At 38.8% G+C, this 24,872-nt stretch overlaps 2 protein-coding genes across 2 annotated transcripts; one reads left to right on the forward strand and one right to left on the reverse strand.

Moving 5' to 3' along the window:
• The first annotated feature begins 10,692 nt into the window (after nucleotides 1-10,692).
• On the forward strand, nucleotides 10,693-16,613 carry LOC149113960 (uncharacterized). Its single transcript, XM_089286599.1, has 2 exons — nucleotides 10,693-11,153; nucleotides 13,728-16,613. Exons 1-2 carry the CDS (start codon nucleotides 10,806-10,808, stop codon nucleotides 14,550-14,552), a joined length of 1,173 nt encoding a protein of 390 aa, XP_089142725.1. The 5' UTR covers nucleotides 10,693-10,805; the 3' UTR covers nucleotides 14,553-16,613.
• Nucleotides 16,614-20,918: 4,305 nt separating this feature from the next.
• LOC110069321 (uncharacterized) lies at nucleotides 20,919-23,625 on the reverse strand. The gene is made up of 2 exons (XM_089286600.1): nucleotides 22,425-23,625; nucleotides 20,919-20,981 (listed from the first exon to the last, which is right to left on the reverse strand). Exon 1 carries the CDS (start codon nucleotides 23,623-23,625, stop codon nucleotides 22,549-22,551), a length of 1,077 nt encoding a protein of 358 aa, XP_089142726.1. The 3' UTR covers nucleotides 20,919-20,981; nucleotides 22,425-22,548.
• Nucleotides 23,626-24,872: the final 1,247 nt, after the last annotated feature.

Consider the following 24,872-nt stretch of genomic DNA (forward strand, 5'->3'; position numbering starts at 1 on the left):
CAGACCATATAAGATTCTCTCCATCAGAAATCGAACATGTTCTGCAGGAAGCGGGTAGCCAAATTCCAACTGAAGAGAAAAAAATCGTACGATTAATGTTTGGCATTCGTAAGCACGTAGCAACAATGTGTATGTGGAATCCTTTTGACTTTGTGCAACGCGCACAAAACTAGCGTCGGTTTATCACTCACTCACTGGACGCACGTGGTGGTCAAGTCAACCTTGAAACTGACATATATATATATAAAAAGTCAAACTTACCGCGTTAGTTCGTTGTTCGGGTCCTTCCCTATCTAGTATCGCTTCTTGAAGAGCGTTTATTGCTCGCTGTCGCGGTGAAACCTCTCTGTTACGAGGTTCAGTAAGTTCCACAGGTGGGAGTTCGTCACCTAGTTTTCTTCGGCAGTGGGGACACAGAGGCGAGTTTCTTTCCCATTCCCTTTGACAACTGCGGTGGGCGAACTTTTTGCAGCATGGGAAGCGTAGGACATTTCCTCCGATAATATTGAAACCATGGTTCTCATCGGTCAAACAGAATACACAGTGTTTGTTGCGGGCAGTTTCGGGCACTATTTCTGCATCCAAACCTCGTAACCTTCGGGATTGACGTTGCGCCATGTTTTTGCAATGAAAACTGTAAAATACTCTGGACTCGATTTCACTCGATTTGCGTGAAGTAATGTTAGCTAGCGCGACGCTTATTTCAAAGTGACGGAATTTTTTTTTTTTCAAAAGGACGGGTTTTTCAAAGGCACGGTATTTCAAAGACTACCCCGCCGTTCATGCCGCCATAATGCACTAATCTGATTGCCTTTCTGGCAAGGAAAACTTTCGTCGATAGTGACGATTATGAAATCGTCGAAGAAGGTTACAAGACGGGTCATGGCCACTATTACATGTTCGTCTTCAAAATGAAGAAAGTTATCGGAGTCTGTCCGTGGGGTTATTCCACGGACGAGATCTGCGTTTATTTCTCATGGAAGGAATCGTACGGTCAACACGGAAACGAGATTAATGACGCCAAAGGGGGTGGGGTTTCTGGTTACCATGGATACGTCAAACTCGAGAAAACAATAGAACTCCTTTCCATAACAATACCTTTTCATTTGCATCACAATACCTGTCAAATCTGTACTGGACTAGCCCATACCACTACTGACATAACTTAGTTCGACACTATCTTACTTCACTAGCTCAAACTGGAGCAGCTTACGACGAAAATACTGAAGTAAAATTCCTACAGACATAAAAGTATTGAGTTGTGGGCCAAAAGCATCATACATTTCGGGAATTTCGGAAACCATCAGTTTCCCCGCGCTACATCCGCAAAAATCCTCGCAGCATGTATGCGCGTGTACCGCACATGATGGCGCGATTTGTTCTAAAAATAGAAAAATTGTCCCGTATCATAGGGACAGCCCCAATACTAGAAATGGCGCGCGTTTACGGTCTCCGTTCCCGTATCATCTTAATTTGCTATGCAGAATTGAATGTAGATAGCTATGGAGTCAGCTACAATAGAGCGGTATTATTGTCACGCAAAAAAAAAAAAAAATAATAATACAATCAAAAACCATTCAGTGGATAAAGTCAAGAAATATATGTTATTTGCCGGCTGGGAGGTCCGTATGTTGAAAAACTGTGACCGAGGTCTTGAAAATGCTGCCCGAGGCCGAAGCCCGAGGGTAGCATTTTCAAGCCCGAGGTCACAGTTTTTCACAATATGGACCGACCCTAAGCCGGCAAATAACATGTTTATTTTTTTCCTGCAGTAAATTAGTTTTACAGATTTTACGCAGAGTTTACGCAGCTCTTGTCATTGAATCGGCCTGCGCGCCGTCTACGATTTGTAAAAAATCTTAACAACGAGCGAGTAACTCAGATAGTAGACAAAGACAGATGTATTAAAAGAACAGATTTTTTTCAAACTACTTTATGTTAGTTGCATTTATTTCAACAGTTAAGTTCTCCAAAATTGGTTTTGCGGTTTGAAATTTCGTGAGAAGTTTTACCACAAAAACAATTCCTGTCAGTCGTTACTTTTCAAATCACTTGAAATCAGACTTTTCTACCGTAAATTGAATAGCAGAAAGCGAGGAAATTTGTGAAGTGTATTCCACAGAAATTCTCCTAAATACAGCAACGATCAGAGAGGTAAACTCGACTGAAATTGACTCAAATTTTACGGCGAGAGAAACACAGGATTACCCGCCATTACAGCGCCAAGCTACAAACAACCAAGCAAACTCTCACAACTTCAAAACACTCAATTGAATTTACTTACAGTGACTTTCCTTGCTTAATCGTCGATGGATGTGTAAGAAAGGCAAAAGATTGACGATTACCGCTAACTTTTAGGAGCGAAATTTAGGCAGCGGGAAAAAAATTCGGCCCGTGGGACGTATCGTAAAAAGCTGGACCGGTCACGTGGTTATGATTAGCCAGTCAAATTCGAGGATTTGGGATTCCGGCCCGCTCAGATGCTTGAGAAAAAAATAAATTGTGATATTATAGAAGAGAAATACAGACGACAGTTCTCCAAGTTTAAGATGTGTGCGTTGTCCAAAGTTCAGATATCCGTCAAAATGTTTCGAGCAAATTTACAGAGCCTAGTATGGAGCCGCCATGTTGGTGTTCTTCGGGTTGTGGTACACCAATATGGCTGCCGGAAACTAGTGTCAACATCTGGAACTTACTTTGGTTATCTAGGACACTGATTTTCTGCACTGAGCAAACAAACATTTAAATAAGCACTTTTCCAAATACTATAACGTCTTTAAAAATTATGGCTAAAAATCACCAGATAAATACATATTTTTCGACAAACGCGATCGTTGCTTTACGTCACGCAGCGCCATAACTCTGAAATTCAAAATGCGCTGATTTCCAAACGAAGGACGCTACTGAGCTGGAAAGTTTTAAACAGATTTAGATTTAGTACCTCTTATCACTTATGCATGATGAGGATAAAAACTTTCGGGGTTCTTTAATTTTGGATTAATTATAGTTAGAAGTGTGCAAGTTTTTAATACTAGTGTACTTGTGTAACTACTTGATCTGAACTTAGATATCGAAAAGTCGCGAATTGCATAAACCTACCAACTACAAAAGTACGTGGGAAATTTTGCTTTGTCAAAGCGATGTTCCTTTCATAAAGAATTAAATTCTAGTTATCAGTTCGCGATAGGTCGGCTTGGGTGAGCCAAACAACTCCTGCTCTGGCAAGGAAATTCACTCAGGAACACCTAAATGACATGGTAGACAAACTGAATCGAAGCTGAAATAAACAGGGCAATTTATTTAACGCTATAGAAATCGACATCGGTTCTCGAGGGAAGTCACATAAGAAATCTAAGCTTACAATAAACGGGACAACGGAACCAGCACTACAAAACAACTTACCTTGGAAGCTGCAAGAACTCGCTACAAAAAGCAGAAAAGAATTTACTGGAAACGGAACAAACGTACACAGCGGATGATACGCCCCGCAAACTGCACACTCAGACCCGAACGAAATTACTAGTAACCAGTGCCATGAGCGTATTATACATTCTGTCTCCCAGAGGTCGGTCAAGTGTGACCCTTATAGCCTGGACAAGCGGACAAGACCAGCCACGCTTAACATTTTTGACGGTTTAGGGTACTTTCCAGCATAATCCCACACAAAGATGTCTAGCATGAACATTTTAAACTTAGTTTGTGTGGCTGATTTATTACAATCTTGTAATTAAATTACTATTCAACCTACTCTTAACTCCTTAGATTTTCTTAGTATACGACTATTATTGCCAAGCACATTTAACATGAACCTCTGGCTCGAGAGAGCACTCCCCATATAACCTGCGTTGTAGGCGTAAACGGTGAAGGGGTAGGGGAGGCGAAAAACGCGAGGAAGAAGAAGAAGAAGAAGAAGTGGGAGGAAATGGACAAAAGGGGGTTATTATTATGGTAGGCGTTCCTCTTCTCTCCTATCCCCCTATCCATCCATTATCACTCTCCCTCTCTCGCAGCTGAAGTCTGAAATCATCTTTGTGCATGTAACCAAACAGTTGACCTACAATCAAAATGAATTAATTCAACTCATCTTTACAGATATATAGTTATAAAAAAGCCAAATACATTGACTGTGCATGCTGTCTGAGCTGTTGAATTGCCACGGGAACTTTTCGAAGCTTAAATGCCACGAGAGTTTTGGTCAAATCATAACGTCTCTTGTTATCCATGTTATTCGTTTAATTTGGTTGCACAAAGCTTGCAAATTGCCATATGATCAAATTTCCTTTAAATTGTAAAGATATAGAATCTTACCGGATACAGTGGTGTGGTATTTCCCGACAACCAGGTCCATATACCGTTTCGTATAGACTGGCAACCAGTAAGGCTCGGTTTCATCAATGTCCATTCTAAAAATCAAGCGTTAAGCGTAACCTGAGACTAGAACGTTTACAAAGTCAGGCGTTAAAACCTGGGTTAAAGGAAAAGACTAATTTGAGTGTAAGCTAAAGAAAGGAAGAGAGAAAAGTATGCAAGTGTATTCCTTCATTCGGTACTTTGTTTTTTCTTTCGGATCCATTCGTTCTCTTGTCCAGGAAGTTATAATTATTTATCTTAGACTATCCAGCAAATGGACGAACAGATAAGCGTTACACTGGCAAAAAAGTTCCCCAGCATGAGTCAGAGTACGTATAGCTGCCGTCAGCTGATTTAATCTCAAAAAATCCACAACGCACAACCAAAGGCACTGCCGTCGCCAACGTTCAAAAAGGTGCAAAATTAAAACAGAAACTAACCTTGCCAACGTACGAAGGGGCACGTTAAAGAACTGTTTGGACTAATAACTACCAAACTACAAAACGGCAATACGCAAAACGGAAATCGAAACACGTGTGATTACCTAGGAAAAATGTCACGTGATGTCATTTAACCGGATATAAATGAACCGGAAACGAAACAGTAGCAACAGTACGTTTTGATTGAATGTGATAACAAGTTGTAATCGTTTATTTGGATGCATCAGCTGGTTGGCGACGTTGTCAATCTGCGCAGTTCGAGCTGAAAGACATCGGCGTTCTCTGATTCAGTTATACACGGTTGGTTCGACATCTCCCTCACTAGTTCAGACCATTCTGTCGACATTGTCTTGCCAGCGCAAATATTATGAAGATGAAATAAAGAACAATCAAGGGTCATGCGCACATTCATTGTTTTTTCATTTTTTTCTAAGGAATAAGAACTTCTTGGTTAGAAGTGCTCTCACTGCACTATAGTGCTGGAGTAACTTGTCGAAACTTGAGAGTAATATATGGAGAATAATGTTATCAGTTTCCCCAAGCGTTAATTTCTAATCCGTATGCGATAGTTGGAGACTGCAACTTTTTTAACGTATACTTCATGTCACCATTACCATAATAATTGTCGACGATTCACTCACTCACCCTGGAGGACTATGACTTGTTATGAGCACCCTCTTGCCATGTTCTTTTGCAGAGTTGAGTTGATTTTCTAGCCAAGAAAACTGCCTTATCGCGGTTTGGTTAACTTTCCGGTCTTTGTGGTTGCTTCTGAAGTGCCAATACAAGGTGTTTAAGACGATTAAAACCATTTTCCCATCTACGAATTAAATTTCATTGGTTAACGGCGTTAGTCGCAAACAGGTCAATTCGACAATATTTTGTGGCAGTTATCAAAACTAGTAAAAGGAAGGTACAAGAATCTGAAAATGCAACCTTTACAGCAAGAGTCCGATGTCATCAATAAATGAAAGTTGTACGTAAAAGTCAAGTGGTTGCCATGGATACATATCCTACGAGCAATAAAACTGCGTACCATTTTTGCCAGATAGAAGTTTAGGTAAAGTTAAAGCGTTTGATGGCTTTGCTTGAATCGTCATATTTGGAAAACTGATTTTTAAAGAAGTTAGTAGAACTAAAAACAGCAATATACCAACAATGCTTGCATTGTAGTAACCACCCTCTAAGAAAGTTTTCCTCAGCACGGCCATAGTCGTTGGTTTGTTAGCATCTACTGGACAGCCATCGCAAACAACCAACGGTGCTCAGTAGTTTAAAATGGTCTCATACCAATCACTGGAGTTCGGCAAGGTAAATGGCACCAGGAAGTCATGTAAACCAAGAACAGGAAATATGGGGACGTCGTGAAAAACTGCACGCGTGTTGCTAGCGGTCACAGCAATTCCTTGTAGAATGCACTCTTTATTAGGGATTATTACGTGTGGAGCTGAGTCTCCTTCAAGAGTAAAATAATAATCAAATTAGAAAAGAAAGAAAGAAAAACAAAGAAAATCACAACCGTGAAGGAGGTTTGGATACCCGGTCTCAATTAGCATAGATTTTGACGATTTTACTTCTCCGTTTACTCCTTAGTTTTTGTTTCTATTGAGAAGACATATCAAACGCTCGAGACAGTTTCATCGGCTATCTAAACTCCTCGAATTTCGTCAAGGAAAATACTCCGCTGCACGTATTTTCAACTCTCTTCTCGGTGTTTGAATATCTCGATGAAACACTGTATGTCGTGTTTGATATATTAAACACATGGCATAGGAGAACCTCTGCTTCCATACATACTTTATTAACTTTCCCCTAAGAGGCTTTTTAAAGACAATAACTTGAATTTAAATAAGTACAACAATAAACAACTACTTTAAGGACCCTAAATTATATATCCTAGTGATACTAATGCGGGTGTTTATGACGTACAACTATCGTTCATCCTTCTGTAGAGCTAGGTTCAAGTGGAACAATGATATCAGTTGGAAAAATGTTGCTAAAGAGGAATATTTTTGTTGAAGTAAACACATCCAACCTTATCTAGAGATTTCCATTCTTTGTTGGAAAAATGTTGCTAAAGAGGAATAGTTTTGTTGAAGTAAACACATCCAAGCTTATCTAGAGATTTCCATTCTTTGTTTCACGTTGCATGACCAAACTCCTAGAAACCCGAGTACAATCCTAAAACGCTTTACCTCCTAACCAAATACGTTGAACCCCTAATTTTTCAAGTTGCGTTTCTGACAAGAGTTAGTGGTTATCTATCTACAGCAAAAGTTAAAACAAAAATGTGAACAGAAGAACATTTACATTTAAGCGTGAACGTCCTTATTACTAAGTCAGACTCGATTAGAGCAGAAGTTTTCGTCAAAGACTAATCATTTGAATTTATACCAGCTGGAGCTATTTTTTTTGCTTGTTTGTTTATTAATAATTGGTATTTTTTGTCACTTTTTCTTCTCTTTTAATTATTTTCACTTGTTAACCTATATTGATGCTACTTTTTCAAACATAGTTATTTGAGCAGAAACCCTGACCTTCGCATTTCGAAGCTTGACAAAGACATCTTTATTAAACAATGTCGAAACGCTGGTTACCATATTTTTTATTTTCGATTATTTTCATATTGAAACGCTCTCAACAAGCCTTGCTTATCCCATCAACAGAATAATAGCAATTAAAAAATAGCTGAAAAGAAACAGAGGGCCACTAGAACTGAGACTTGTTTAAAATAATCGACAACGTCCATTTTTTATTTTAGAAACGCTGTCCATTAAATATTTTCGCGCATTCATACAAGAGTACCACACTAGGCTAAGAGCCAAGTAATGCCAAGGAGATGTTCTGCTGCCGAGAGTTATACTTATCACAGAAAGGACTCGTTTAAGTTGGAAAACTGGTAACTAAGCACGAAACAATACGGAGTATTCATTGACGATGAACAGCGAAGAAATGGAATTATGATTATTATTCACAAAAATTCAATAGCCGTATCAAGCCAATTTTTGTTTTAGTAATAAATATTCAGAAAAAAAAAACATCATCGTCCTCTTGAGGATTTTCTTTGGCAATTATATGAGGATGATACGTACATGCATCTTAATCTGAGCATTGAAATCCTACTCTTTCTTAGTAATATTTATGGACTAGAAAAATTATGTGAAAAAATCTATGTGAGCCCTCTCGTTGTACCTTTTGTCAGATAATTATATTATATTAGTTAACACAAGAATACAATAATAAATCATTCGAGATTTGCCTGAGATCAAAACAAACTCCAGCTTTTGTTCTTTGCTTACGTTCCTCATTGCTTCTAAACTGCTGTTGAGTAACAACTCCGGAGTGTCACAACCAGTCCGGCCAAAAGGTGCATCGGACGCGGCTTCTATGATCGCTGCATTAAAACGGCACGAATCAAAGTTTAAAATTGAGCTGTTGTAGTTCAAGTCCAGGTTGATATCGGAAACGTGAATAAAGTGGACAAGGTTATCCTCTGTTGTGATTTCTACAGGTGTAGGCCTTCGCTGCTCATTTTCCGAGTCGCAGTGAGGACAGTGGATGCGAAGAGCAAACGTTAAAATTGTAAACAACAATAGAACGACACAAATAATTGCCAGGACTATCACCAAGAAGTTTCTTTTTCCGATTGTTTTTAGAATCTTCAGGAGGCACCTCTAATCCTAACTCTTCAGGCATTTCGAACAATTAGCAACCTTCAGGCCTGGAATAAGTTAAGCTGGGTTCCATTAAGCTGACTTCCACGACTGATGAGTGAGGCCAGGTCCACACTAGCGACATAGCAACACACCGACATAATGACATAAAGACATAAGACATAGGGAAAAGATCAGTTTTTTTTATATTTTGTTGTTATGTTCTTGCTGTTTTGTAAATTAAGTGAGGGTGTTCACGCTACTAACATAGTGGAAAAACGTCCTTCTTATATCGTTACGTTTATGTCGTTATGTCGTCAGTGTGAACTAGGCTTAATCAGGTGCATGACATCAGCGAGCCGAGTCATTAAAAAAAAGCAATAATAATTATTACCAACTGCAGCGAATACCGCCCAAATAACAGTACAAATATACAGCGATATTGTACAGTTATCTGTATAGTAGAAAACCTGTTTGCCTTACAGGTCGGCGCGCGCACGCAAAACTGTCACACCCTCTCTCTTTCATTGATACATTTATTGACTACAGCAGTTGGACAATAAATCTCTTATTAGATCTTTTGGTGTGGAGTATCGCTTTATATTTTTACTCGTTGTTTGTATTTTGACGCGCCCTACGGGCACGTCAAAATACAGCACAACTCGTAAAAATATACAGCGATACTACACACCAAAACATCTGATAAGATATATCAGAAGCATATCACCTGCTGGATATATATATACATATTTATCACTGCCAAAAAAAGTAATAAATATTGATGTCTACTTTTTTCTTTCTTAATTTATTCTTCATCATCTACGGGTATATTACGAACTGACAATGTGAACAGCTCCCAGTTGGCTTGATTGGCCACTTGGTAAAGCACTGCACCGGTATCGCAGGGGTTATGGGTTCGAATCCCGTTCAGGCCTGAATTTTTTTTTAGGCTTTAATTTCACCACTGCTTAAGTTGTGTGTATAACTGCGATGATCAATCATATCTTCATATCTTTCTCCGCAGTTCAAATATATGGTCTTTCATATATTCACTTGTATAGCTAAGTAAAGTCTGCATACGAGCCAAGTGGTCCATCAAGCCAGAGCTTATCCCGGTTTCTGTAGCATGAAGCGACTAGGAGTATTTCTACTCCCCCCTGGATGGGATGCTAGTCTATCGCAGGGTTACCCGCAGCATTAAATAGGCCAGTACCCATTTATACACCTGGGAGGAAAGAGGCACTGTCAGAGTAAACTGTCTTGCCCAAGAACACAACACAATTTCCCCGGTCAGGGCTCGAACCCGGACCGTTCGATCCGTATTGTATGAGCGCACTAACCATGGGGACACCGCGCCACCATAACAACTGAGAACTGGAGGAGGGCTTTGCAAAAATTTGTCGCGTCAAAAGACATGGGTGGGAGAGGGCGGAGAGTGGAAGCACGTACTGGCTGGCGAGCTGCCGCGTAATGGTACGATCATGTGGCTAAAAGCAATAGGAAAATAAATGCTAAGTGACTGGCTCCAATGGAAAAAGTGAGTGTTTTCCTCGAGACTTCACTGTTTCTCGTGGTGATAGTCATTTAAAAGTGTTGTGTTACACCTCCGAATTCTAAAAATAGAACAAACTGCGTAAAAATATATTTGCTTGACGCCGTCTGGCACACAAATTTTTCACGGTCTTAATTAAAGTGCACGTCCAGATCACGTGTGAGTCGAAAGTTGAAGTTGTTGTTTCCTCAGGGAAGTCCTGATCCATGGTATACACGGGACACGTTCTCCCCTAATCGGAACAGGACTTTGAGTCAAAAAATTTTGAAATAGACTTTAAAGTTGTCAGAGCCATTTGCAGTGACTCATTCGAAATTGCCTTTAAGTCACTTAGAATATGCTGTATTTAAAAAGGAACACTAAGACGAAAAATACGTTTTTGTGAATAAATCGCGTGGATTTCAAGCTTTTGAAAATATTTATTTGCATAGAAATTGCAGATGAAATAGTTATCACTGATCACGCATGCATGATTTGACGTTAGAATTGTTCTTTGGGATAAAATCGTCTCTTGGGGGTCTACGGTAACCTTCAGGAATCTAATCTCTAGGAAACAGCATCTAGCTCTTTATCGACACCAAAATAATTGCCAATAAAGTAAAAGATAATTCAGCATTTCTTATGTGATTGACGTTGTCAAACCGCAGAATTTGTTTAATGGCAGGCGAAAACTGTTCAACAGCCATTTATCGGACTTGAGCCAACATATATTAATCATGCTACATTAAATGCGTGGTACCATTGATGAAAATGCAGATTCTGTCCTAGAAGAGGGTCTTTACTCACGTTCTCCTGAGAAATAGTAGAAACATGGGAGCGACAAAGATCTTTCTCTTCGTATCAATATTCGTTGCCAAAAACAATTTGGAGTTAGCAGCCACGGAATGCAATGGAAGATGCGAGTTGAGCAAATTAAGCCACCATGAAAAAGGAATTAAAAATCGCGCCATGGTGGGTCACAGTTTTAGAAACTTTACACTACCGAAAACTTACGATTGCCATGTAAAGTGCTTCGATGAAAAATGCAGATGTCAAGCATTCCAGATATCGGGGCAGCGCTGCGAGTTGTTGGGCGAAGACAGAATGTCGGCTCCAGATGACTTTGTTAGAAAAGATGGATACGCCTATTTTGACATGAGTAGAGAGTATGTTGACCAGGTATGATATTTTCAGAATTTTCGTTTTTTTATTCTTCCCTTCCCGACTTATTGACGATGAGAAACTGATCATGGAAAACTAATTTGAACAAGAAGATCCGAAAGAAATAAAAGAAAGAAAGGAGATGGAGTTCCTTAGCAACATACGTCGCCGTTGCAAAAACCTACTCAAGGGTACGACGGGACAGAAAGTAAATCATCTAGGGCAAATGCAATCGAGTTTTTTAAACACTACTCTCCCACACAGCCTAGTGTAACCTGACTTGGTCAATTTTTTTTTGGCCCTCACTGGTAAAATTTGGAATTCTTTAGCAGTGGTAGATTATGTAAAATTCGCTTGTCAGTTTTAGTCCTCCCAAGAGGAGTGGACCACCCGATGAAATAAATTCGAACCCATGAATGTACTACGAATTGATATCTTTAGTTATAATGTGTCAATGCCTCGATCGTTGTTTTGTTAGCTGCAGATAACTCTGCTATTTGGCCACCTGTCGGGAACGTTCGCAGAGCGACAAAGGTTGTTTTTCCTTTTCGACAGAAGTAAATTAAAAATCTAAAGAAGCAGTCAATATTCGGAAAAATATCCGCAAATAATCAGAAAAAAATGGGGGAAAGACAATTTTTTTGGCAATGATGAAAATCTTAATTTAGTTTTCGGACTATATGATAAGTTGGTTTTTCTCGCGACTTCTGTAATTTATATTTTATGTTCTTTTCACTGACAATGTATAATAAAACAATAATTGAATTCGGTTTTTCGTGATATCTAGAATAATTTAAGTGTTAGCAAGTGTTATCAACCTCAGCCTTCAGCTTCAGCTGCCAAGACCTTAATTCTCATAGCAAAAGTAATAAAATTGGGTGGACTCCAATTCGGTCTGTAATCATACGAGTGAAAATTGGCGCTGAAAAACACTTAAAATTGGACAACCAACGCGACTCGATTACAAAACGAAGCCGATTTGTCATCTTGATGACAAAATTTACCGGGAAAAAACAATGGCAAGTGTTATCAACCTCAGCCTTCAGCTTCAGCTGCCAAGACCTTAATTCTTATAGCAAAAGTAATAAAATTGGGTGGACTCCAATTCGGTCTGTAATCATACGAGTGAAAATTGACGCTGAAAAACACTTAAAATTGGACAACCAACGCAACTCGATTACAAAACGAAGCCGATTTGTCATCTTGATGACAAAATTTACCGGGAAAAAACAATTTGTAAGAGGTTTTGGGAATATAGAAGAGTATTCATTCACGAGGAGGAACCAGATAAACCGCGCAGCTGGCCACGCGAATTTTGTTACTCAAGGCCTTGTTATTACATACCTTGTTATAGAGCTTTTTGGGATTTCTTGTTATTGCACACCTTGCTATTGGAAACCTTGTTATCGGAGACCGTGCTTTCGGACACCTTGTTATTTGACACCTTGTTATTCAGGACCTTGTGATTCAAAGCTTTGTCCGTTCTGATCGCGGAGTACGAAGAATGCAAATAATGTTAACCAATGTTAACTCGGGAAAAACAATTGATCCAGGGAAGTAGCCGAGAAAGTTTTAAAAGAATGTCTAAAAACAAAATAATAGTGAACATTAATAGGTAACACTAGTTATGCAATGCTTTCGAGTGGTATTCCATGAAATATCCCACGAGTCACTCATTTTCTTAGTATAAACACGAGCCTGTCCTTTCATACGGTTGGCGCGCCTGGAACAGTTGAATTGGCCAATTCAGAGGGCAGGAAAACTGTTCTGTCCGGACGTCAATGTAAGGTTAACAGGAAAGGCATCGCATGCAGTCGGACAACCTTTCTTAATAGAGAAGGCACTAAATATAAATGAAAAGAGATTTAAAATTTTCAAACAGGAACCAACATTTTTCATTTGAAAATTGCTGTTACTCTGCTGTTTTTACGACCGTTTGGATTTATAATTCCAAAAACCACGGAACATTTTGTGAGTCCAAGCTTTTTGTTTGGCACTAAAAATGTGTCACCCGCATCCGGCAACTCACTCGTAGTTCGTCGAGTGTCGTCAGGTAGAAAATAGCTGTGTTAATTTGAATAGAATGTGTTGTTCCTTGTCAGATTAAACCTAGAATTTTGGAGTTAAGTATTAAAAGAGGTCAAAGCAACTTCAGCATGGTCTTTATCTTTGTTAGCTGCGAACAAAAAGACTATTACTGTCTCGTTTCGGTATAGGACAGTTCAGTCACTGTATCTAGGGTTAGGCGCCGGTATGCATACCAAGAAAATACAAGTGACTAATGGGATGTTCCATGGTATATAACGAAAGAGAGTGTCGTATAACTATTTTATACCATACCATGGAAAATACTGAATGCGAGATACGCGTGGCGCGCGATGGGAAGGTTGGGTGTAATACCGTCGAATATACAACGGCTTTCCAGTATTCTTATTGGCTGTATTTTCTATGGCACGGCATGAGTCGCCTCAAAATCCATCAAATATTTTCGCTCGCGCGCGATTGGTCTAGACGCGTCACGTGACCCAATATTCCCCGGCTAAAACTGGGGAATATGTAAAAAATAAACCAGGACTAAATTGCCCTTTTCAGATTTCTGTGGGAAGTGCATGCCCAGAAAAACCTTGTACCAACCAATGTTGCAGCCAGAATCCGTGTCTTCATGGAGGATCCTGTACGGAGTTGTGCGAGCATCCCAAACACAAGTTTAGATGCATCTGCATAGGGGAATACTTTGGTAGATTTTGTCAGAAGCGGAAAGCACGATCCTGCAAGGAGCAACTTGAAATGGACACGGCAGCCTCGTCTGGAGTGTATGCTTTATTTGATCCGACGAACATCTCTATCTACAAAACCTTCTGTGATTTTAAATCTGAAAATAACTCTGTTTGGACTCTTGTCGAGTCATTCAGCATGGCTAATAACCACGAGTTTGCCAATTCACCATTTTATTTGGACAACCCCGACAAGAAAAAAGCCTTCAGTTGGAATAAGTTCCGTTTAACGCTATCCCGGATGGACATGATTGCCAATCACTCCACTCACTTTCGAGCCACATGCAATTTTAATACCGATGGTCTCATTTACATCGATTATTTAAGAGCAAAATTTACTGAAATCGATGTGATGCAGTTAAAATTCGACAGATGTAAGAAATACGAATACATCAACATCCGCGGCTATGGTTGCAAAAATTGTACCGCCCACTTTGTTCAACAAGATTATTGGCACGCACATGTTGATTCATATTATGGATCGTCTAAAGGATGTCAGCTGAAAAGTCCCCTAACAGGAGCTGTGAAAGAACCAGCAGGGGAAGATAATTTCGGTTATTACGCAACAGTGAACCCTGTACATAGGTGCTCATCAAGTCGTGATTCTACGACGCAGTGGTGGTTCGGAGAGCAATTAGAGTAAAGTTTACATTCCTAAGAGCAACTCTCTGTAACTTTGAAGAACTTGACGACAGAATTTCTTTTATGCGTCAAAAAGACTCTTTTTGTGAACTGTTTTACCAAACATTACATACACAGTAATTTACACTTTGATCATCATCATCAACTTGAAGTAAAAACGTTTGCCGCGCACGGTTTGAAAAGTACAAATAAGAAAACTCAATTTAGAAACCAAATTTCTACTTATTTGAGAGGGCCATCACTCTTTTAGTATACGAATATCTCGCCAAATAAGACCTATGATACCGTTATAGGATATCTAAAATGGTTTGGTTGGCCTGTGAAAATTAAGCGCGCTGGAAGAAAAACTAGGAAGGGCATTTTGACCAATTCCGCTACTTTTAGACGGCCGAGCGAAAATTGCATGGCGTGACACTTGCGTCTCCGGGCGTCGTTCCGGGTACACGTACAATTTATCTGTTCACTCGGGATTGTTCCCTCTTTTTTTTAAGAAAAAAATTAGAGAACTAATATCAAGAGATAACCAACGAAGAAGAAACGATGCTTTTTCTTCATTTATTCACCAAGGTTGCTAAAATTTGAATAAAGGACCGATCGTTTTACCTTGAAGGCCGACATTTTGCCGAAATTTTCTGCTCGGTCCGATTTCTAGAGCTTTGTCATCTATAACCAAGGCTTATTCTAAGGTATATTTAAGTTATTACACCGATAAATGATCAAAGCAAAATGCTCAGTTTTGCATAAATTCCATCGAGTGGTGCTTCGAACATTCTTAGATTTCACCAAAATGTGAATTCGCTTGAACCTTTAAAGCTTAATTTCTGAAAATAGCTCATTAAAAGGGCATTTTTGACGTAATAAAAGAAAGTTCGAATTTTCGGTCGTGCCGCCATATTTACAGTAAATTTTTGAACGTAGTAACCCTCCCAAACTAATGGTCATCCAAAAACTGAATGGCGACTTGAACATAGTTTGACTTGTTATGAGAAAAAACGGAAATAACAACTACAACAGGTCCGGCCAAAATATTCTGATATTTGTCTAAGGTTTTAATATAACTCTTATATTACTCTCGTTGTTTTGAATAATCTCAAACTACACAACACGAAAGCAGTAAAAAACATTTTTATTCAAGAAAAATTTATGCTTCGGTTAACTCTTAATCTCGGGATAGCGTTAACTAGCTTCCGCACAACCCCGCCCAGATTATAGCAATTTAACCTGACACGAGCCCGTCATCAAGCCAAAAACTAGCACTTAGTCAGCGATGAACTTGGAAAAACTCGATCTCGATAAGCTCTAAACTTGAGCTCGCGATATGGACACGTGATACTGGTAAGCGGATACTTTGTTTGACAGGTGTCAATTGACCATAACATGGAAGTCCAATTATCATTCTCAATTCATCAAGTTAAAGCAAAGAAAATTAGCATAGATTTTGTCGATTTTTCTTCTCCGTTTACTCGGTAGTTTATGTTTCGATCGAGAAGATATATCAAACGCTCGAGACAGTGTTTCATCGACTATCTAAACACCTCGAATTTCGTCAAAAATACTCCTCTGCGCGTCGTATTTTCAACTTTCTTCTCGGTGTTTGGACATCCCGATGAAACACCGTCACTCTCACGGTGTTTGATATATTACAAGAAGTACGCTATAAATCAAGGCTGCATGTCTCTGTCAACCTATGAGCTGGAGTATGACCGCCATCTTGAGCGACTCCGCCGTCAACGCCACCACCGCCGCCGTCGATTATGATTAGATTATGAGCTCGACGGAAATTTCTATCGCGTGATAGCTGACGTCAACTATCACGCATAGAAATCGAGGGCGAATAATCTAATTGTTTTGGTATAATTCTACTAGTCGTTCAAAACTTTATCTAAATCCTCTTCACAGACACTTCGAAAACGTGAAGAAGCGGCCGTCATTTTGCTAACAAGGACACACTACTACGCTACTCACTATCTATTACAGAATAGATTTTGAGTAGCGTAGCCAACTGTACTTCTATCTTATACAGTTCTAAATAAACTGATCACTCGTGATCTCCCCTACGTTATCTGTTTCCGTCAGGTTGGGCCTGTTGTTAATTAGTACAGAACTCCCCATGCAATGGGGAACAAGATATTTCACACTTTTTCAGCCCAGGAGCATTAATTGGGTACTAAACGACTTGTCGGAGAAGTACTGGAAAGCTAGCAATGATGCCACGAACTAGTTTGATTCTGGAGTAGCAGCTCAAGCCCGACTTTTTCAGGCACCGTGCTCAACAAGCTCTACTTGTATTTGAATTTTGTTAAGGGAAGGCTTGACTGACGTAAATAAAAGAGAACTAGATCTCAGGCAGGCCCTAGATGAAAAAAAGATAATCACTGATTTCTTTGTTAACCTTGGTTTTGTAGATGTAATGTGTTTCCTGTTTCCTGACGACAACAGTGAATCGGAGGAAGAGTGCGAATCGAGTTGAAAACAAGACCATTAAGATTGTATAAAGACAAAATTTGAGCAATAACCACCGAGTCCGTGCCTGAGAACTCTTAAAATCAATACGCTGAATAGTGTCCTTTCATAATCTAGAATCACGCATAATAGAAGAGGCTGGGTCTCTTCTATTATCCACGCTAGAATTAATTTCGCATGTTTAATTTTCGCGCGCTCTTCTTTTCGCAAGTATTAATTTTCGGAATATTTTTCCAAAACGCGAAAGTCAAGAAATTTTTACTTGCGAAAATTAGTAAAAATAAGTTAATCTACCAGGACAAGAGAAAATGAGCAGGACAATATCCACAAAGTGATGCTTCGTATTTTCGTATTTTTGTTACAAGGTGATTACTTACCTTGAGAATTTTAGAAAATGATACTGATTAGCTAATACACTATTGTTCTTTGAAGTATTATTCGCCTCTTAATTTCACAACCAATGCGTCAGCTGAGAGAGAAATGTTTAAGGAAGCATTTCGAAACACTTAAGTTCTGGTACGGGATGACAATTAAGCAAAACAAAGAAACACTCAGATGGAAAAAACTGTTACTTAATTCAGTAACCTGACTGCTGTCTGTATTTAAAGAAGATATAGCTTCTCGCTGGTGTTCGTCAAAATCTCCCTATACGGCTGTAATACGGATCTCGTACTCGCTTAGTTAGAGAAATTTGCGTAACGCATGCGTAGGTTATATTATTTAAGACATACAAAAAGTACTGTAAACATTTTTAAACGTATGTAAACGAAAATGCTTATATTTTAGGAGCTAGCCGTTGTCAAGGAAGCGGTAGGTTTAGTATTGATTCTGCGTTGTTAAAGACCATACAATGTATTTGGCTGGCTAAACTATATAAAGCCGCTAATATACTAATAAATCACTATTCGAAATGATTATAGACTAAGTCAATGAACGCTTCTGTTTAGCCATCGCTTTGTTATTATTGACAAACACTTTGCTGACGATGAATAGCCTTAGCATTGATTAGGATGCGAACACCGCGGGGCCTAAACTCGGATGCTGTTTCAAGAATATTAAAGGGACTAGCAGTGTAAGTAGCCCGTATTGCAAGTAATTGTAATTTCTGTAAGGAACTGTATTGAGTATTGTATTACCAGCATAAGTGACCCGTATTGTAAGTAACGTAAGTATTGTAGAACTGTGTTTTGTAAATTAAAATTATTAAAAAAAAAAAAAAAAAAAAAAAATTAAAGGGACTCTAACCCGATTTTTGAAACATTACTACTATCTTACTTCCAGCTAACATGTAAACTAATTATTTTCAGTCTTTATCTATATGCGTTGTCAGATGCCATTAGAATGTTCCCTGAGTCAATTTTGATCTATTTAAAGACAGCTGTATTTAACTTTGGGTAAAACAATTTAACTAGAACAGGTATGAATAAACAACTGCTTTTCCCCGCTACACGTATCTTGGGAAGAGTGTTATGCAAAAGAATTGATCGCAGGAGTAAACGTGACGGTATTCAGTGGTTATTAGTAGCAACGATCTAGCCACTTTAGTCAAAGATAAAGTTCTTTCTTTTTTTGATTTTTAGACGCTAATTAGTAACAATACACAAATTAGTCATAATAGAGTAACAGAAAACTACGTTTTCAGGAGTTTTTAACGAAAACCTACTGTCCTTTCTTATGAACACAGAGTTTAGTAGCTTGCTCACTCGTTTAATTTGTACTAGGCAATCACCAATTTTGCAATGTAGTGTTAATTTGTAATAATACAAACAAAAATTTATTATAACACCACCCGGCCAGCTCAAACTGGGCTTTTTTGGACAGGCCTGTATTCTAGGGTACGCCTTACATTGCTTTCTTCTCTTACATTGCCTTTTAAACTGAACACTGGTCTTCAACACTGGTCTTCGACCTTGAAGTGAATATCAACGCTAACGACGACGTTTCGATGTCATCCAGACATCACTATCAAGTTACAAATATAATAACGTTACGTTTTGCTGATATCACTTTACAGGCGAGGCGAGAATAGTTTGGTGAGTTAAATAGCTTAGTTTTGAAGCGCTGTGATAGCACGTCATGGGGGGTTCGAAAATGATGAAGGAAATGCAGGAATCTGTAAGGATCCGCGAATAACTCGTCGAGAGGCGAACGATCGATCTGGTTGCTAGGAATCAATAACAGCGCCCAAGACTGCTCGCGTCAATGTATACCTTATCTCGGTTCTCAAGTGTGAGGCAGCTATGAGAGCTGTTACAACTGAAGGATGGTAGGCTATCGCAGTTTAACCCCCTTTGGTCTCCATGTATATTTCTGAGCGGAGTTAAATATCCCATCTAAGAACTGAAAACAAGCGTTAATGATTTTGTTTCTGGCCCCCTGCATGCAAATGAGTTACTTTCCCATCTTTTATTAGTCTTATTAGCTTGTTTTCTTGCATTCGTGTCTTTTAGGAATTCGTATTGTATATTTAAATTTGTACCCATTTTATTCACTCAGTTGACTTGATAATGACGTTAAGCGAACGTCGAAACGTCATCAAAATGGCTTAAGGTATTCCATATTGTCGCAATGTTTTATAGTTAAATTGTTAAGAAAGTCTCTTCTTCTACGAAAATAAGTATGCTCAAGGAAATAAGAAAGAGCTTAATTTTAGCGAGTGATACCTTAGCTAGATGGAGTTATAGCAGTTGGGAAAGAAGTAACTCAGTCGGTCAGTCGATCAGTCAGTCGGTCGTTCGGCCGACGAGGGGTCGTGACCTCTTTTTGGTGGAAAAATTCCGCTGATCAGAGTCTTGGGCTTAAGGGGCCACATTTGCCCGACCGTTGTGAACAAAATGGCTGCCAAAGCGGACGGTATGGAAATTTGAGATAATTCGCGTAAGGAAGGAAATTCTCGAGCGGGGAAACTGTAAACATGGATATAATACCTATCTAATTGTTTGTGTTCATGAAAAAATTCTTTTGAGAAAGGTGTTTGCCTTAAAACAACCGACTGTAATTTACTCTTTTATTTACCTCCGGCAAAGTTCAGTAACAGATCAGTGTTTTCAGTGGCAATATTTACAAAGCTAACTGCGAAGCTTACTGGTAAAAACTAAACTAACTTAGGCATGCGTAGTGTTCAACAAAAATTCAGATATGCTGATTATAATCTTGTCTTTCCTTATGTTAATTTGGCTCAGATGATTAATGCTCATTAAGGCTTTAAGCTTTAATATTTCAAAATACTGAAAAAAGCAAGGTGTTCTGCATATAATTTCTGCAGAAATGTAACAACGACAAAGATACTGTGCACGTTGTTTCTGACACTAAAATTTACATTAAAATCCTGTCTTCATCATTAGCAGTTGCTGGTAAGTACGGTTAGAATTGTTTCAAGTATACAATATTTACAAGTTTAACAGTACTTCTCGCTGGAAACTGATTTATCAGTTAGAACTCAGTTTGCATTGGTATTGCATACTTATTCAAGCTTTCCTCAGTGTTCTTATTGTACACTGCAGTATCCGAGAGAGTTTCAAGTCTTCTTTCGCTAAAAAAAACCCTCACATGTTATCGTTCGAGAAAAATCTTTCTACACTTGCAAAAGAAAGACCGGCTTATTCTAAAAACGTAAATTTTTAACTGAAAGACGTAAAAAATTATTAGGAACAGAAATTCATCTCTCAACTCCATACCTTAGTTCCCTATTAGACCAATTAAAGTTTTCTATTTAGCCAATTAATTCATGTATTTTCCTTTCATTTCTCCCCAATAGCGTAACTCCATACTCCACTACATAAACACACATAAAATCTCCTATAATAAAATACATCACAAAGTCAGTGCAATTTGTAATTTTAATTTGAAAACAAAATAAAATGTTTGTATTTATGTAAATGTATGTAAGTGCAGTGTAGTGCAGTGCAGTACATTACGATCCTCCTATTTGAACTGACGAATGGAGGGCTAACACTCGAAACATTTGCTTAAGGTTACCGTATACCTTCAGGGGTGTCTCGCGTCCAAGCGATGTGGCGCGTCCGGTTTAAGCTGTAGATACCTAAGCCCCTATATCAAATTAAAGCTTATAGAGCTGGCTATCAAACCATACCAAAAATTTTGAAATAAAATGAATTGCCAATTTTTTCACGGTCACTAAATGCAAGCGTCCTAATCACCTCTTGGAAGCTACAAGTCAAAGCGAATTTTGTTTTTCGCCAATTTATTTTTTTCCTCGGTTTCAGGACAAAAAGCGCTAAAAAAGCGTGTCTGCGTTTTTCCATATTCAATTGTAGTAAAAAGTTACAGAACATTTTCGAAATAGGATTAAAAAAATGTGAAGTGATCATAAAAAAATCGCTCTTGGAGAAAAAATATTTCGAAATAAGCAATTCGCAGACACGTTTTTGTTTTTTATATGTTAATCTAGCTACTGTCCAAATTTGAGGGCAAACAAACAAATTCCGTTTGAGTTGTAACTCTTTAAAGTGTCTGCTTCAAGCGAAAAAACTTATCCGAGAAAACAGCGCTAAGAAAAATATCTTGCTTCGCAAACAAACTCCGCCCACAAACGCCTTCAACTGGGTTCTCAGATCACTGAGCCAATCAGCGCTTGAAAAATTTACTACCATTAACTCGCGGTGAAATTTACGCGTGAATCTGCAAAAAAACCTTGCGTTTCGCAATGCGCTCAAGGCGGAGAAATAATTTTTCTGCAGTTGGGTTTTTCTTGAAGCTGGTTTGGCAAAATGGGGAAGACGAAAAAGGATACGAACGCTAGAGTAGCTGGGCGACGAGAACAAACAAAAGAAAGCGCGGCAGAGCAAATGTGCATGGATAATGTTACAATGGATCTCAATGAGTTGGACGATTCATCGGTATCGAACTCAACAAAAGAGTCACTGTAAGCATCGCTGTTATCTCTGTTGAGTTCCCAAATTTTACACAACCTTTCTCTTCTCTTGACTCGATCTTTTTGCCCGCTTGATACGTCCGTAGCTTCATCCGCGAGGCCAACTTTCGCTTCTTCACTCATTGATGTACATGTATTTTTACTCATTCTTCGCTCTTTCGAACTGGTAAACGGAGTTTTCCGTGGTCCATGTTTACTTATAACTTAATAGAATTACATGTAATACGAAAAATGCTTGGATTAACAGTGCTGATTAACTGAGTAGCCAGCCAATTCGTGGTATCCATATCGGTAACATTCCCTTGAAAGTAGTCTCGGTTGATTGCATACACGTTATAGGGCTGTCAATCAAGAGGGAACTTCTACTTCCGGCCATAACGTAAAACATTCATTTCTCCGCCAATATAAGGTTTTTTTCAATTTTGTTTTCAGAAATTAGAGATTACTCTTCGACCATTAGTTTGAACCAAAAATCCAAATTTGAAGAAAATTGCCGATCTGAAGGTATACTGTAACCTTAAAAACACGCTAGGGTGGTTATTTTACCTTTATCAACTTCAATATGGTTACGTAGGGTGGGTGGGGTGCGATTAGCTCTCTTACCCTTCATTCATATTACGATACCAGGATTTCCGTTCTGTTAAGGAGGCACGGTGACCTCTTGGTTATTGCGCTCGACTCCGGATCGAGCGGTCCGGGTTCGAGCTTTGGCCGGGGACATCTCTATTGGTGGTGGGCTGTTTTCGGGCTGTCTATAATGTAAAATCTCAAGAAGAACTCGGCGCAACTTCTTTACACGCCAAAAGAAAATGATAGGGTTGCAAAGAGATCCTAGAAGACTAAATGTCACCACCCAATTCCAGATAACGCTTAACATATGCGGCCCTAAAATGTCTTTCGAATAATATGTAACTAAAATAAGAACTACAGAGGGAGTATAAGTTATTACTAATGTAACCAGAATAAGTGTTAAAGTGTTGGCCGCTTTGCTTTCTTTCTTCAGTCTTTTAGCTTCTTCTTCGGGCAGCTGTTCGGTTTGCAGTCGTTTTTTCTGACGTCGCGATTCTGAGAAAATATAGCAATAGGTGTAGCTGATAACAACAATGGCAACCAAGGCGAGCACTGACAGTATGACATAGTTCACCTCCATGTAGAGAAAGTAAAGATCTGTTCCATTGTCAATAACAGCCAGTGTAAGTTCATGAATAGTTACAAAGAGTCCAATGGCCCAGACCAAAAGAAGACCAGTTTTAATCCGCTGTTTGGTGACAATGGTCGTGTACCTCAAGGGATGTTTGATAGAAATAAAGCGATCAATGCTTATCAACACAAAGTTGCCCAAAGAAAGAAAGAATCTTCCTATCAGTGCGACAGCGCTAGCCTTTTCCAAGCTACAGAATGGTCCGTCGCTAAAGATACGCGTCAGTGCTACCGCGATTCCTATGTCTTGAACAACCAGCCCAATCAGTAAGTCTGTCCCCGCTAGCCCCGCCACAAGCAGGTTTGACTTTGATCGCAGTCGGTGCCTTGTTACGACGGCTACGATAACCAGCGCGTTTAACAGAATAGTCGGAAAGACTGCCAATAAATTGATCACAGTCACAGCAATAAGATTTGGATACGTGACATCGGTCAAGTATTCCAGTCTCCAAACAAAGCCATTCATGTAAGGACATTCTTCATTCGTGGATGGTGAAGGCAAAGAATCATTCCTCATTCTGCCTTTGAACTAGCTACGTCTTGACACGTTTGGAGTGTAAAGTGAAATTTTCGTCTTTAATTGTCAAAATATACAGTAGACCTATTGAATAGAGAAACTTCGTCATTCTTTCTCATTGGTTCCGAAAATTATCTTCAGCGGATTTTAGTCGTAAAGAATATTTTTTATGGGTCAATTTTAACACAACCACAGCTGTTTTTAAGATTCATCACAGAATATCACGGAATTATTCATGAAGAGGAAAATTGTCCATTTTGATGAGAATGTTGACACAGCATTGAAACGAAATTAAGTTAAAACTTATTATTACCTTAAGGTTAAAACAAACAGCATCGATTTCTGTCAACTTTCGAACTCACTCAAAAAATAATACAGAGCACGGCGTCTTGCTCTATAAACATGCAAAAAACGACCCTGGTCAATATCGTGAAAAGATCTCGATCCTTTCCTGCTAATATGTAGTTTTATTTACCTGACGCTTGGTCAAAAACCCCTATCTATTTGCATGTAATATGCCGTGTAATTCTGGCTGAACCGGGTTCCTTACAAACCAAAAATACAATCATGGTTATAGCTAACTATAAAAAAGACAAAACAAAGCTTCACTTCAGTTTTTTAGGTCGTACTCCAAGCAGTTAAGTGCGATGTAACATTTCTGATAGCTTCTAATATACATAATGCTGTTTAAGAATGGCTGACTGTTAGGATCGAGAACCGCCGGTCAACGACCCATTTGGCAAATCGCTCATATTTTGCCCAAAGATACCCTTAGGTGACCTAATTCTGAAAATCATATTTTAAGGTTCCAGCGAATTTTTATTTTTCAGAAATTCGCGAAAATTTGAAAGCGCGGTCAAAGTGCGGTTTTTCGTGTAATAAAATGACCGAAATAAGGTGCGAGGACGAAGCGCTGGTAAAGTCTTAAAATAAATTCAATTGACTTCAAACTTCACACAAATGTGGAACAACCACTCTAATTTATTCCTCGTTTTAAACTAATCTCAGAGATGTTGATATAGTGGTTTTCCGAACCATTTTAAAAACACCTATGAAGCGTGTGAAAAATAACGGCAAAATATAGGTCATGTTTAACAGCGTAAAAATGCATCTGGTACCTCACTGTCCGATTATTTTACTTTACAGCCTAGAAATATCATTATTAAACATATATCATGCCAAGTTTCATGCTCGAACTCGCAGTATTTCCCTTTGAGAAAAACGAAATTCTATGTCAATGTGTTGGG

Source organism: Orbicella faveolata, unplaced genomic scaffold, assembly GCF_042242905.1.
Source record: "Orbicella faveolata isolate gen_17 unplaced genomic scaffold, um_ofav_v1 contig_14, whole genome shotgun sequence".
Lineage (NCBI taxonomy): Eukaryota > Metazoa > Cnidaria > Anthozoa > Scleractinia > Merulinidae > Orbicella > Orbicella faveolata.